The sequence below is a fragment of the Macaca fascicularis genome, chromosome 12 (genome assembly GCF_037993035.2).
Source record: "Macaca fascicularis isolate 582-1 chromosome 12, T2T-MFA8v1.1".
Lineage (NCBI taxonomy): Eukaryota > Metazoa > Chordata > Mammalia > Primates > Cercopithecidae > Macaca > Macaca fascicularis.
The window spans coordinates 86,571,981-86,584,823 of NC_088386.1; the positions used below are offsets into that span (position 1 = coordinate 86,571,981).

The 12,843-nt window shown below is 40.9% G+C and overlaps 1 protein-coding gene across 6 annotated transcripts in view; it reads left to right on the forward strand.

Annotated features, from left to right (window-relative positions):
• Positions 1–2,439: 2,439 nt before the first annotated feature.
• GLS (glutaminase) overlaps positions 2,440–12,843 on the forward strand; it is an 87,222-nt gene continuing 76,818 nt past the window's right edge. For all 6 annotated transcript variants that reach the window (XR_012421317.1, XR_012421315.1, XR_012421316.1 and 3 more), the window contains exon 1: positions 2,440–3,069. Coding sequence is in view for 3 of the 6 variants with exons in the window: in XM_005573771.4 (XP_005573828.2) it covers positions 2,684–3,069 (386 nt within the window). In the remaining 3 variants the exon portion in view is untranslated. The remainder of the gene's footprint in view (positions 3,070–12,843) is intronic.

Genomic DNA, 12,843 nt, shown 5'->3' on the forward strand with positions numbered 1-12,843 from the left:
AGAGCCTTTTTCTATTTGCAGATATTTTGGTGGACTACTTATTGTATGTATACAAATATTTTTATATGTTTTACATGATGATTACATGAGTTTATTTTACGTGATGATATGATTCAATTTAACATAACGGAAACTCCAAAGTTGTGTAATGGTTACAAAGTTGTAGAATAAAAATATCTTTAAAGATTAAAAAATTATATAAGATGAAGAAAATAATCAAATGAAAGTATTGAGTCACATTTTTATTCAATTTAGAATAGTTTCTTGGCTGTCTATAACCTTTTCATTAGCCTTCTCAAACAAGGGGTTAAATTTCAGTGAACTCAATTCTTCCAGATTTTGGGAGTAATATCTGTCCATTCTCCCCAAAAGCAGAAAGTCTAGAAACTACTACAAAATAAAACTCTAGAAACTAGAAACTCTAGAAAATAATCTATTACTAGGTTAGCTTTCTTATTTGTTAAGTGTACTATAAAGCCTTTAAACCTTTAAATATCTAAAATAATTTTCAAGAAACTCGGAGAAATTAAGGGAAAAACTGAGAGGAAAATAGTAACTGGATTGTCAGTTGCTTCCTGTTGTTGAGAAAAAGGAGGCAGTTAAAATTGATAACTAATTGCAGCTAAGATACTGGACAATATTAAAGTTTGCAAGTCATTAACAAGTCAGGGTTAGGCAGGGGTAATATTTGTTACCTTTCCTCCGAAACTTGATGTCTCTATTCCTGAATATATCATTACTTGGATTCATCAACATTTTTGGACAAGTAACATTAGTAATAAAAGCCATCTAAGTAGTTTGCCATTGTCCTAACTGCCTTTTTTTTTTTTTTTTTTTTTTTTTTAATAAAAAAGGTGACTATGTTTTACACATGATAGTTTTTTCCATGTTCTTCTGGTTAAACAGCAGATAGAAAAAAAAAAAAAAAAAACTTAAAACACAGCAAGGCTGTAACATGCCAAAGGTCAACATAACCTGTGGGTACAGCCAGATTTCCTAATTATTAATCTATTAAAATATTTTACAGTTCATTAGATTACTAAATCCGGTGATCAATTAATGACGCACCTGACATACACCTTCTAGTTTCATAAAATCATCTCATTAGGCTGGGCGCGGTGGCTCACGCCTGTAATCCCAGCAATTTGGGAGGCTCAGGGGGTGCGGATCCCTCAAAACCAGCCTGGGCAACCTCGCGAAACCCCATCTCTACAAAAAAAAAAAAAAAAAAAAAAATTAGCAGGTGGTGGCTGAGGTGGGAGGATCACCGGGGCCCCTGAGTTCAAGGCTGCGTTGAGCCGTGATCACGCCACTGCACTCCAGCCTGGGCGACAGAGTGAGACCCTTTCTCAAAAGGCACACACACGACACAATAACGACACACCAACCCCCAAAACATCTTACTAAACTCCGTGGATCTACGCCTTTTAAACCTAATTGTTTCAGGAAATCGTCTAAAAACATTTTTTTGTCCTGGAATGGAATGTGTATGTAGGCTCAGGGAACAACTCAGTTTATCAGGTTCTTGGCTCTTTTTCCACAGGTCCAAAAGGATAAATGGATAAAGTGATGCTGAAATAACTTAGAGAACCCGTATTCCAACGCTTCTATTTTAAAAACAGTGAAGCAGTTTTTAAAATAGAAAAGTATCTACAATTTTGCTTTCAAGCAAACTAGCGTTAACGGAGTCATTGCTATTCAAAACTATTTTTGAAGTATCGGTGTACATTTAAAAATTAATTTTTAAAAAGCTGTCGTTTTCTGGATTCCGCACCGCCCCCATTCGTCGTCCTCCCCCCACCTCCACCCTCCATTGGCTTAAGTCACATAGCTGAAAGGATTGTGCTCATTTTTTCCAAAACATTTCACGTCTGGGTAGTAGCCAATCATGGAAAGTTTCAAGCAAATGTTACATTTGGGAGAGGGATGAAGCTCGTCCGGGGCTGCTCTCGGAGGATTCGCAGACGCCCTGACCTGGGAGCCAGATGCGAGCTGGGACCGGTCGAGCTCCAACAGCTCGGCCAGACTCAGCCCCGCCAAACCTGCTGACCTCACAGCCCTCGGCTGCGGGGGCTCTCGCCCATGAGTCTACCCAACAGCTCGAATCCCCGGAGCTGAGGAGCCCATCGCTTCACAAATGCGAGAACCCAGAGCCCCTAGTACCCAACTAGGCTAGCCTCGGAGTTGGCACCGCGCGCGGAAAGCGGCTACTGAGGAGCCGGGCCTGGCTCATCCGCTGCACACGTCAGTTTGACTCCTCTCCCCGCTCCCCACCAATCCCCCGCCCTACTCTCCGCGCACCCAGAGCCGAGAGAAATTTGACTGCCCTAATCGCCAATCAAAAGAGAGGTCGAGGATTTCAGCCAATCGGAGCGGGCAAAGGGGGCGGGTCGTCGGCGAGAGCCGAATGTCTCTAGCCCTCCCCTGCGCTTTAGCCTCAGTGCAGAGCCTTAGGCGGTGTGAAGAGAACCGGTCGCGGCGAACCTAGGGACCAGCAGCAGCAGGAGCAGCAGCAGCAGCACCCGCATCCGCTGCGGGAGTCCGAGCCAGAACCACACCCACGTCGCTGCCCTTTCCTCTTGTCATTTCACTGCCCCGCCACAGACCGCGTTCCCCGAGGAAAGCGGCAGCCCACGCCCGGAGCATCCTCCCCTGTTGAGCGGCCGCTGACGGACCCGGCGGTATGATGCGGCTGCGAGGCTCGGCGATGCTGCGGGACCTGCTCCTGCGGTCGCCAGCCGGCGTGAGCGCGACTCTGCGGCGGGCACAGCCCCTGGTCACCCTGTGCCGGCGTCCCCGAAGCGGGGGACGGCCGGCCGCGGGCCCAGCTGCCGCCGCGCGACTCCACCCGTGGTGGGGCGGGGGCGGCTGGCCGGCGGGGCCCCTTGTGCGGGGCCTGTCCAGCTCTCCCTCGGAGATCTTGCAGGAGCTGGGCAAGGGGAGCACGCATCCGCAGCCCGGGGTGTCGCCACCCGCTGCCCCGGCGGCGCCCGGCCCCAAGGACAGCCCCGGGGAGACGGACGCGTTTGGCAACAGCGAGGGCAAAGAGCTGGTGGCCTCAGGTGAAAAGTGAGTGTCTCCGCGAGGCGCAGGAGGCCTCATTCCGCTCGGGGCCCAGGCTCGGGGTGTGTGGGGACCTGCGGTGGGGCGGGATAGGAACCGAGGTTCTAGAAAAGAGAAAGAAAGAGGTGCCGGGCGGCCTGCGCCGTCTGCGCCATGTGATTAGGCCCGGCCCCGCCCGAGCCTTCCCCGCCCGCGTCTCTCCGCCAGGCTCCCACTTCCCTTCTCCGCCCCCGGCGGGGGTCGCCCGGGTGGGGCCGCGGTGGGGCCTGATGGGCTCGCCTGGCGTCGTAGCGCAAGAGAGGCCGCTCCCCTGCCCGCGCCGCGTGCTCAGCTCCCTGGCTCGCGGCTGCAGCGCCTGGCCGCCCGCCCCAGCCGTTCGTGGGCGATGCCGCACGAACATCTCCACCGAGTGACATTCAGGAGTTGGGCTTTCAGCAGAGCCTTTACCTTCCTGACTTGTCGCCTTTCCTGGCTCGTTTCCGCTTTGCCTGCCCTCCCTTGGTTTCTGCCATCATCCCGTTGGAAACCAGATGTGACAGAGAGCTCTTTATATTTCTGAAGTGGCTACATCAGGCACGTGTAGAGCCATCTGGGGCACCGGAAACAATGTTTCAGAAGTGAGATTAGGAGGAATCGGGTTATGTGGCCGAGAAGATGGGGCACACAGTATAGACCACCTGTTTGCATTAGGGACCAGCTTTGGCCTGTCAGGTCTTCCGTGAGATGGGGAGATTTTTAGAAATAAAAGTTAAATAGCCAAGATGAAATGTGACATAATACACTAACTCAGTGAAAAATCTGAGTTAAGTAGGTTTTGTGACTTAGTTGTGATAGGATGTTGACTCATCCTGTATGTGTACAGCGCAGTAGTTTAGTCTTAAAGCAAAATTGGTTTTTCTTAAACAATATGCAAAGCAGTCTCCTAAATATTTTAGTCTTATGTAATACAAATGGACCACTTTGTTTTCCGAAAATGGGTAAAAATTTACCGGCCTGCTTTCATTATACCTGTTTTTCTGGCTTTGTACGCTGACACTCTAACCTGTTTTGCTTCCCTTTTATTTCTGCTGCTATTTCCAGCTCTAGAGTTCCAGCTCTAGAGTCAAACTGAAAGTGAGAACATTCTTATAATTTCAATCTCACGCCTGCTTGATGTTTTCCTGTAATTGAAGTTGGGACCTTCCAAAAACTTTCCTGAAGTTCTTCTCCTATACTGAAAAAGATTATTTGAAAAAAGCACTTGATGAAGGGCGAAGTTTGTGGTATTTTGTGATGTTGGTTTTGTGCCACGAAATAGCGTCCTGAGCATGGACAAGTTATTTAATATCTTAGGTTAGATGACTTAAATCCTTTCAAGTTCTGAAAAGCTATACTCCTGTTAAATTTGTACTTCTCTCATGTTTTAGGGACTAGTATGATGCTTAATCTCATCTGGGACTCACTTTAACATCATCGGGTTTACCAAGCAAGTAACGAGTTTACATACAAGTGCCCAAGTTACAGAATTGCAAAATGCAGTCACTACCATTTAAAAGTTAATCTTAAAGGCTACAGGATGGGAACTGCTTTCTAGTAAAATTATGTCTTCAGGTCTGTGTCTCTGCAGTGGCTCTAGTGCCTCTCCTTTTTCCCACTTGTCAAATAGGAAATTGAGCTTCTTCTGTGATTTACTTGTCCAGAAGTTTCTAGTTTCATTGCCTTCTTAATACAAGTCACCTTTTAGCAATGGCCTCAAGGTTGTGAAGAAAGTATTTTAATTGGTTAAAGTTTCTATTTCCTGGATGATCTGGTTTCCAAATGTAGCTTTCCTCTTTTGGCTCCTTTCATTTTGCCTTTATGTGACAAACATTTCTCTTATCCTGGGAGATAAGCTCCCAGTTGATCCTGTTATCCTTTCTAATGCTTAGCCTCCAAAGCATAGGTCATCCCTCAATCAGCAGTCCACCTGGTATGCTAGCACTCACTCAGGACTGTGCCAGATTTTATGTAGTATTATTAAGAAATAACCATGAGAAAATTAAATTAACATTTTGTAAAAGGCTTAGAACAGTATTTGGCGTGTGTTAAATGACACATAACTATTTATTAAATAAATGAGAAAAAATTTCTGCTTCATTTTTGTAAAGCCTGTTAAAGAGATTGACCTTTGAATTTCAGGCTTGCACATGAAGGTTTTTAATGTTTTTAGTTTCCATAAAAATGTTTATCTTGAGAAATTGCTATACATCTGTCTTATATGAAACTATGTGAGTTGCACTGTTTACCTTTTGCTCTGTTGATAAATAAGTTCAGAGTAACTTTGATGCTTAACCACACCAATTTCATCAGTTCACATGACTGAGATATTTGCGTTTCCTCCTTTCCTTGGTCCTGACTTTATATTTTATTTACTTTATATTCTGAAAGGAGGTGGGATATAAGCAAGTTACCTTACCTTTTTTTCATAAACTCTGAATTAAAGTCATCTTAGACTATGCTGTTTCCATTACACAACTTTAGTGTAGTTTAGGATAGGAACATCTTAATATCATATAGAAAAAAGTAATGATATTTGCTCAGTTTTCTCTATAGTGATCTTACTTAATTTTGTTATGGTTCATTCTGTCATCTTGAAAACCAACTTTGCTTGTCTCTCTTCATTTTCAAAATTGTTCTCTCTTCTTTCCTAATTCTTTTTGGATTTCCTTACTGGGTGAACCCTGAGGCTGAGGCCTTTGCCCCTTTCCCACTTGTCTCCCTTGTCAACAGCATATCCCTTATTTCAGCTTTGACTCTCATCTTTGTGTAGGTAATACTTCATCTCTTAATCTAAAGCTCTGTTCTTACATTTGTCGCCACATATCCGATGACTTCAGATTTTAAGTCTGTACCCCAATATTCTTTTCTCCAATTCAACCTATTTTGCATGCTGTTATGAGATTAATTTTAGAGTTTTAATTTGAAAATATCACTCTACTTCCAGAAAACCAACAGGAACTGGAATGAGCATTATATTAAAGTCACAAACTATGTTATGGTTTATGCCAGCACTTGCCCATATGGACATTTTTATCATACTTTTCTCTGTCAAGCTGGTTATACTTATTTCCTTAAAGTCCAGAAGTATATATCCTATCTTAGTGAAGAGTCCCTAGGAAGAGTCAGAGGGATAGAGGTACAGGGGCGTTATTAAGTTTTTTTATTTGGACATTTATTTTTTAATGAGAAAGGAAAACAGATACATAACAGAAATTGGGCTGGAAAAATACCAGCATATGTATGCTGTTGGAAAATAGATAATTCATACAGGATGCAATATTGAAAGTCTTCTGTTAAAGCAACAATGAGGTCAGTTTCCCCTTGTCAGATTGGCAGATATTAAATCAAGTGATTGAGAAATAGGAACTCTTGCATTGCTAATAGAAGTATAAATTACTAGTTCAGTTACTTTGGAGGGCAGTTTGGTAGTTTCTGTTAAAAACTGCATACCTGTGAGGTGGTAGTTAGATGTTTGCACATCTACGTGAAGTCATGGCGTTCAGAAATATTTGTAATTACACAAATAAGCATACTTCAAAATATATTTGTATTTAAAAGTAAAAGTGCAAGCAAAAATGATTTCAGCTATCTTTAGATAGTATGGATTTATTTTTGATAGTTCAGCTTTATGTTTTGATAGTTCATATATTTAGTAAATGGAAAATGAAGGGCAAAGAAAATCATCGAGGTGTATACTACGAAAATTGAATTTTTTTTTTTTTTGAGATGGAGTCTCACTCTGTCACCCAGGCTGGAGTGCAGTGGCACAACAATCTTGGTTCACTGCAACCTCTGCCTCCCAGATTCAAGCGATTCTCCAGCCTCAGCCTCCCGAGTAGCTGGGATTACAGGCCACCACGCCTGGCTAATTTTTGTGTTTTTAGTAGAGATGGGGTTTCACCATTTTGGCTGGGCAGGTCTCGAACTCCTGACCTCCGATGATCTGCCTTCTTTGGCCTCCCAAAGTGCTGGGATTACAGGCGTGAGCCACCGTGCCCAGCCTGAAAATTGAATTTCAAAGTAAGATGAAATGCTTATGAATTTCAGCAAACATTGAATTGGGTAGATTGAACAATACTAGTAAGGAAGTTGAGTTAGTATTTGGCAGATATAAATATTAAGTTTTAGAATTGAATGACAAAACCTTGGCATGTGTTTTTATGATCCTTCAGTATTGCATTTGTTTTTAATTTTAAAAGTTAACATTTACAATTCACTTAAACTAAAATCAAGTTGGAAAGTATGTTTAATTTTTTCCTTAGTTATTTTTGATTTCTTCATTATTAAATTTTTTTTCTAGTTGATGATTATCAGTGAGTTTTAGTTTTTTGTTATTTTATTTTATTTTAATTTATTTATATTTGAGATGGAGTCTTGCTCTGTCACCCAGGTTGGAGTGCAGTGCTGCGATCTCAGCTCACTGCAACCTCTGCCTCCCGGTTCAAGTGGTTCTTCTGCCTCAGCCTCCCGTGTAGCTGGGACTACAGGCACGTGCCAGCACACCTGGCTAATTTTTTTGTATTTTTAGTGAGATGGGATTTCACCATGTTAACTAGGATGGTCTCAACCTCCTGACCTTGTGATCTGCCTGCTTCGGCCTCCCAAATTGCTGGGATTACAGGCATGAGCCACTGCACCCAGCCCAGTTTTTTGTTTTTATAAAAGCAAGTGAAAAAGGTACCAATAACTATATGTCATAACATTTTTGTGGCCTAATATTTATATTGAAATGTGCTTCAGTTAGTCATTGATAACTTTGTTCATGATCTGTAATTAACAAACTCATGCTGTTGATATATAATTTTATTAATATTTGGATGAAATTCACTGAAAAACAATAATTAGATTCTGAGGGGTTTAGTCTCCTTGAGTTTTAGCTGCATGTTTCCAGACCTTACTCTTTTATAGAGAAGTCTGCCTACCTCAGAGTCACCTTATCCATGAAATGACTACCAAATAGAATTCCGCCTTTTTTATGAGGCAATATGTAGGCCAGTTAAAAGGGAGGGGTGGCACTATTTTGGTCCAAAGATAAATGTCACCTCGAAAGAAATTTGCTGAAGGTATTTGTGGGTTTCTTTGAGTTTTAAAAAGTTATTTAAAAGAAATCAGGCTGGGCGTGGTGGCTCATGCCCTTAATCCCAGCACTTTGGGAGGCCAAGGCAGGTGGATCACTTGAGGTTAGGAGCTCAAGACCAGCCTGGCCAACCTGGTGAAACCCTGTCTCTACTAAAAATACAAAAATTAGCCAGGCGTGGTGGCGGGCGCCTGTAATCCCAGCTACTCAGGAGGCTGAGGCAGGAGAATTGCTTGAACCCAGGAGGTGGAGGTTGCAGTGAGCCGAGATCGTGCCACTGTACTCTAGCCTGGGTGACAGAGCGAGACTCCATTTCAAAAAAAAAAAAAAAAAGCTCATAGTAAAAGGCTGTACTACTTCCTTCTCGTGATGTTTGAAATGAAGAAAAATTATGACTATATAAACTGAAAGCCTAATTATAGAATTTGTGTGAGGGAGCTCAATCATATTAAATCTTACATAAATTAAGGTTATATTTTACAGTTGCCTGTCTGTGCCTTTTCACCTTTAAGTCATTTGCTAGTAAGAGAAATGCTTAAGAAAGCTGAGTGAACAGATGTATTTATAAAAATAGTTACTAATTACTGATATTTCTAAGTGAGGTACATAGCTTTCACATAGAGATACTGCTACTACAGTTTTACCCTGAAATCTACTCAGGTGTAAAATTGCTTTGGTTATGAAACACATTACTTATGAGTGATCACTGCACTTAGTGATTTTCTGACCCCCTGCAAAGTAGTAGAAGCAAAATGTTAATGTACCTTGACTTCCATTTGGAAGTGTCCTCTGCTTGATATGTAACATTCATTATAAAGAAATGTTTATAGTAAAAGCATTACTTTCGAAACATGGAACTGTAGATGTTGTATGATAAATAAAACTGATAGCTTTCAGGATTAAGAAATATATTTTTGCCTATTTCTGGTACAGGCTTCTAAAAAAGATTTTTAAAACTGTCTTCTTGGTGATATTTTGAGTGACATAGCCGCGTCCTTCAATTTTTGATGGGATTGTAAACTTTCTAAAGAGCAATTTTTAAGCTCTATGAGGAACTTAAAAAGTATTCATACCTTTTTAGGAATCTAAGTTCACAAAATAAACTGAAGTGTTGGAAAGATTTATTTCCTAATATTTTTGGTGCAGTGTTTTGCATACTAGAGAAAAACTCATGTTCAACATTAGTGGGATAGCTAAGTAAGTTATGGTACATTCATATGAGAGTCTCTTATTTAGTCATTTAAAATGTTTGCAGATACTTTTTGGGATATAAGGTAATGTTAGGCCAAAAGTTAGAATACAGAATTTTCCTTGCGGTATGATCTCAAGCTGTTTTAAAAAGCTCAGAAAAAGTAATAGAAGGAAATAAGCCAAAATGACATTGTTATGAGAACGGCATTGTTTTTCCTGCCTCCTTTTGATACTTTTAAGATTTCCCCCCCATTATGAGTGGGAAACATCCAAAACAGTAAAAAACATTCCATAGTTTTGAAAATCAAAGGAACCACATCTGTTAAATTTTGAACTTGTAAATCTATACTGCCTCCTTTTCTACTCTAATATCCTGATTCTGGTTGTATAAGAATAGTAAGCACCATTACACTGAAAGAAAAGTATGAAAATAGGTTATGTATGAATTTGTACAGCTCCTGTTTATCAGCGTTGTCCAATCATATTCACTGGTACCCTCAAACATCAAACTTAAAAAATTTATAACTATTCTTGAAATAAGTCTCCCTAGTAAATGTTACATATTTCTCTGCCATATTAAAACAGTGTAATGAGTAGAGTTTAACATTTCTTGTTCAACTTATGTGTATTTTAAGGAAGCATTATTTTTTTTTTTTTTTTTTTTTTTTTTTTGAGACGGAGTCTCGCTCTGTCGCCCAGGCTGGAGTGCAGTGGCCAGATCTCAGCTCACTGCAAGCTCCGCCTCCCGGGTTCCCGCCATTCTCCTGCCTCAGCCTCCCGAGTAGCTGGGACCACAGGCGCCGCCACCTCGCCCGGCTAATTTTTTGTGTTTTTAGTAGAGACGGGGTTTCACCGTGTTAGCCAGGATGGTCTCGATCTCCTGACCTTGTGATCCGCCCGTCTCGGCCTCCCAAAGTGCTGGGATTACAGGCTTGAGCCACCGCGCCCGGCCAGGAAGCATTATTATACTGCACTATAATACAGTGGTGCTGTAAGACAAGTGCTGGCACACTTTCCCTGAAAGGCCAAATAGTAAATATTTTTGGCTTTTGGGGTTCTCTAGTCACTACTACAACTACTCAGTGGTAGCAAAATAGCCACAAAAAATAGGTACATGGATGTGGCAGTCTTCCAATAAGACTTTATTTACAACAAGAGGAGGCCCCTGCTGTAGTTTGCCTACCCCTGCACTAAAATGTATTTATTGGTAAGTTCTCTCATGCCTTGATTGGTTCTGCTTTAACCAGTACTCTTAAGGGTGGGTTTGTTCTTTTGTGGATTTTTGTATCTTGTATCGTTTGACTGTTCTTCAAGTCTCCACTTTAACAATCCTTCACTCTCACCTTCTGTATCCAGTTCTGCTTAGCTTTTTCAAAAAATTGTGATAAAATATACATAACATAAAATTTACCATTTTAACCATTTTAAGTTCCCTAGTTCAGTGACATTAAGTACTTCTGTTAGTTTTAGGACCTAGATGAATATGCTAATGTGTAAAATAAAAGTATGTAAGTCGTGAGTGAATAAAGTTTGTGATCTCACTTTAATGTAGTGATTTGGAGGAATCTATTTTTAGCAACTCAAAAACTGAGAATTAGGCTTGGAAGTAACTTTAAAGAACATTTAATTCCAGCTCATTTTACATATTATATAAGCTGCCCACAGATATTAAATGACCTAAACAAGTTCAGACAGTATTAGGACTTGTTTTGATTTTTCTTTTTTCATCTATTAGCAGCAAATTAATTCAATTTATATAATTAATTTTTTTAGATTCAGGATTATAAGAGATCTTACAAACCTTTCTCCCCAGCTGCTGCTTTCTTCTCTTCTGTTACATACTCCCTATAGGTTGTTATTCATCTCCTCCTGAATACTGCCTTCACAAGGGAGTTCACTCCCTTAGAAGGCAGCCCATTCCGGTTTTATAGCTGTTTCATTTTTCCTTGTGTGTAGCTGAAGTCTTTCAGTAATTACCTATGTATTTTATTTATTCTGAACAGGTCATCTATAGTGGTATCAGAGTGATTGCAGTGACAGAATTCATATAGTATCTGTATTATTCCATCTAGACTGATTTATTAAAGAATACTTGGCTGAAGAAATGAGTTATTGGAAAAACTAACAGAGTTGGATGTTATATAGACTTGATCTCTCCAGATCGTAGTCTTCCCACCTGAGACAGCCAGACTGCCTTTTGGGTTAAACTTCTGAAGTCATGCAAACGTACGGAAAGATTACTGTGAACTGACAGGGACAGCCTGACCATTTCCTCACATAAAGTGGCTTTTGTGCTTTTTACTTTGGTGTGCTTTTAAATGAATTTCTGCTATAAAATCTAGTCAAAACAGCAGCCCTAATTGACTATAATCTCATCTTTGCTTTGATAGGATGCAGTTTTATCAAGGCAGACCAATTTAGTTCTCTTATTTGCATTTTGGTTAGAAATTTATTATTGTTCAAGAATTACAGATATTCTTCCTAAAATAGAGTGCTAACCACTGAGAGCATGAGGTAGCAGAGCAGGAAGAGTCTGGAACTGGGAACAAAGAATGAGCTTTATAGGACTAACTCTGGTCCAGCCACTTAAGATTTATGTGACATTGGACATGCTGCTTGACTTTGATACTCTTAAAGCAAATTCTTTTTTTAAATTAAAAATTTTAAATTAAAAAAAATTTTTTCAGAAATGAAATCTCACTGTGTCACCCAGGCTGGAGTGCATTGGTGCCATTATAGCTCACTGCAGCCTTGAACTCCTGGGCTCAAGCAGTCCTCTTGCTTCGGTCTCCAAAGTAGCTGGGACTATAGGTGCATGCCACCACACTCTTCTGGGACTCTATCTGTACATTGGGTACAATTAACCCACCTTAATTTACATCATAGGGTTTTAATATGATAGAAAGTGAGAGTCCTTTTTTTAGCAGTAAAGCCTTAAAAGATGTAAGTTTTTATTTTTAAATTCCACCTTGGGGCAAAATCACTTGGATGATAAGTAGAATTTGTCAATTTGTTAGACTTAACATTCATTCTAATATGCTATTTTATTATATGGTCAGCCACCATCAATTCAACTTTCCATCTAATAGGTTTATTAATCTGCTGATTTGCTGGTGTTGGTAGACAGTTACCAGTCAGCTTACTATAAATTCAAAATGATACACTGATTTTAAAACAACCCTAAATATCATCTGAAGGATCATTATTCTTTTTTTTTTTTTTTTTTTTTTGAGACGGAGTCTCGCTCTGTCGCCCAGGCTGGAATGCAGTGGCCGGATCTCAGCTCACTGCAAGCTCTGCCTCCCGGGTTTATGCCATTCCCCTGCCTCAGCCTCCCAAGTAGCTGGGACTACAGGCGCCTGCCACCTCGCCCGGCTAGTCTTTTTTGTATTTTTTAGTAGAGACGGGGTTTCACCACGCTAGCCAGGATGGTCTCGATCTCCTAACCTCGTGATCCACCCGTCTCGGCCTCCCAAAGTGCTGGGATTACAGGC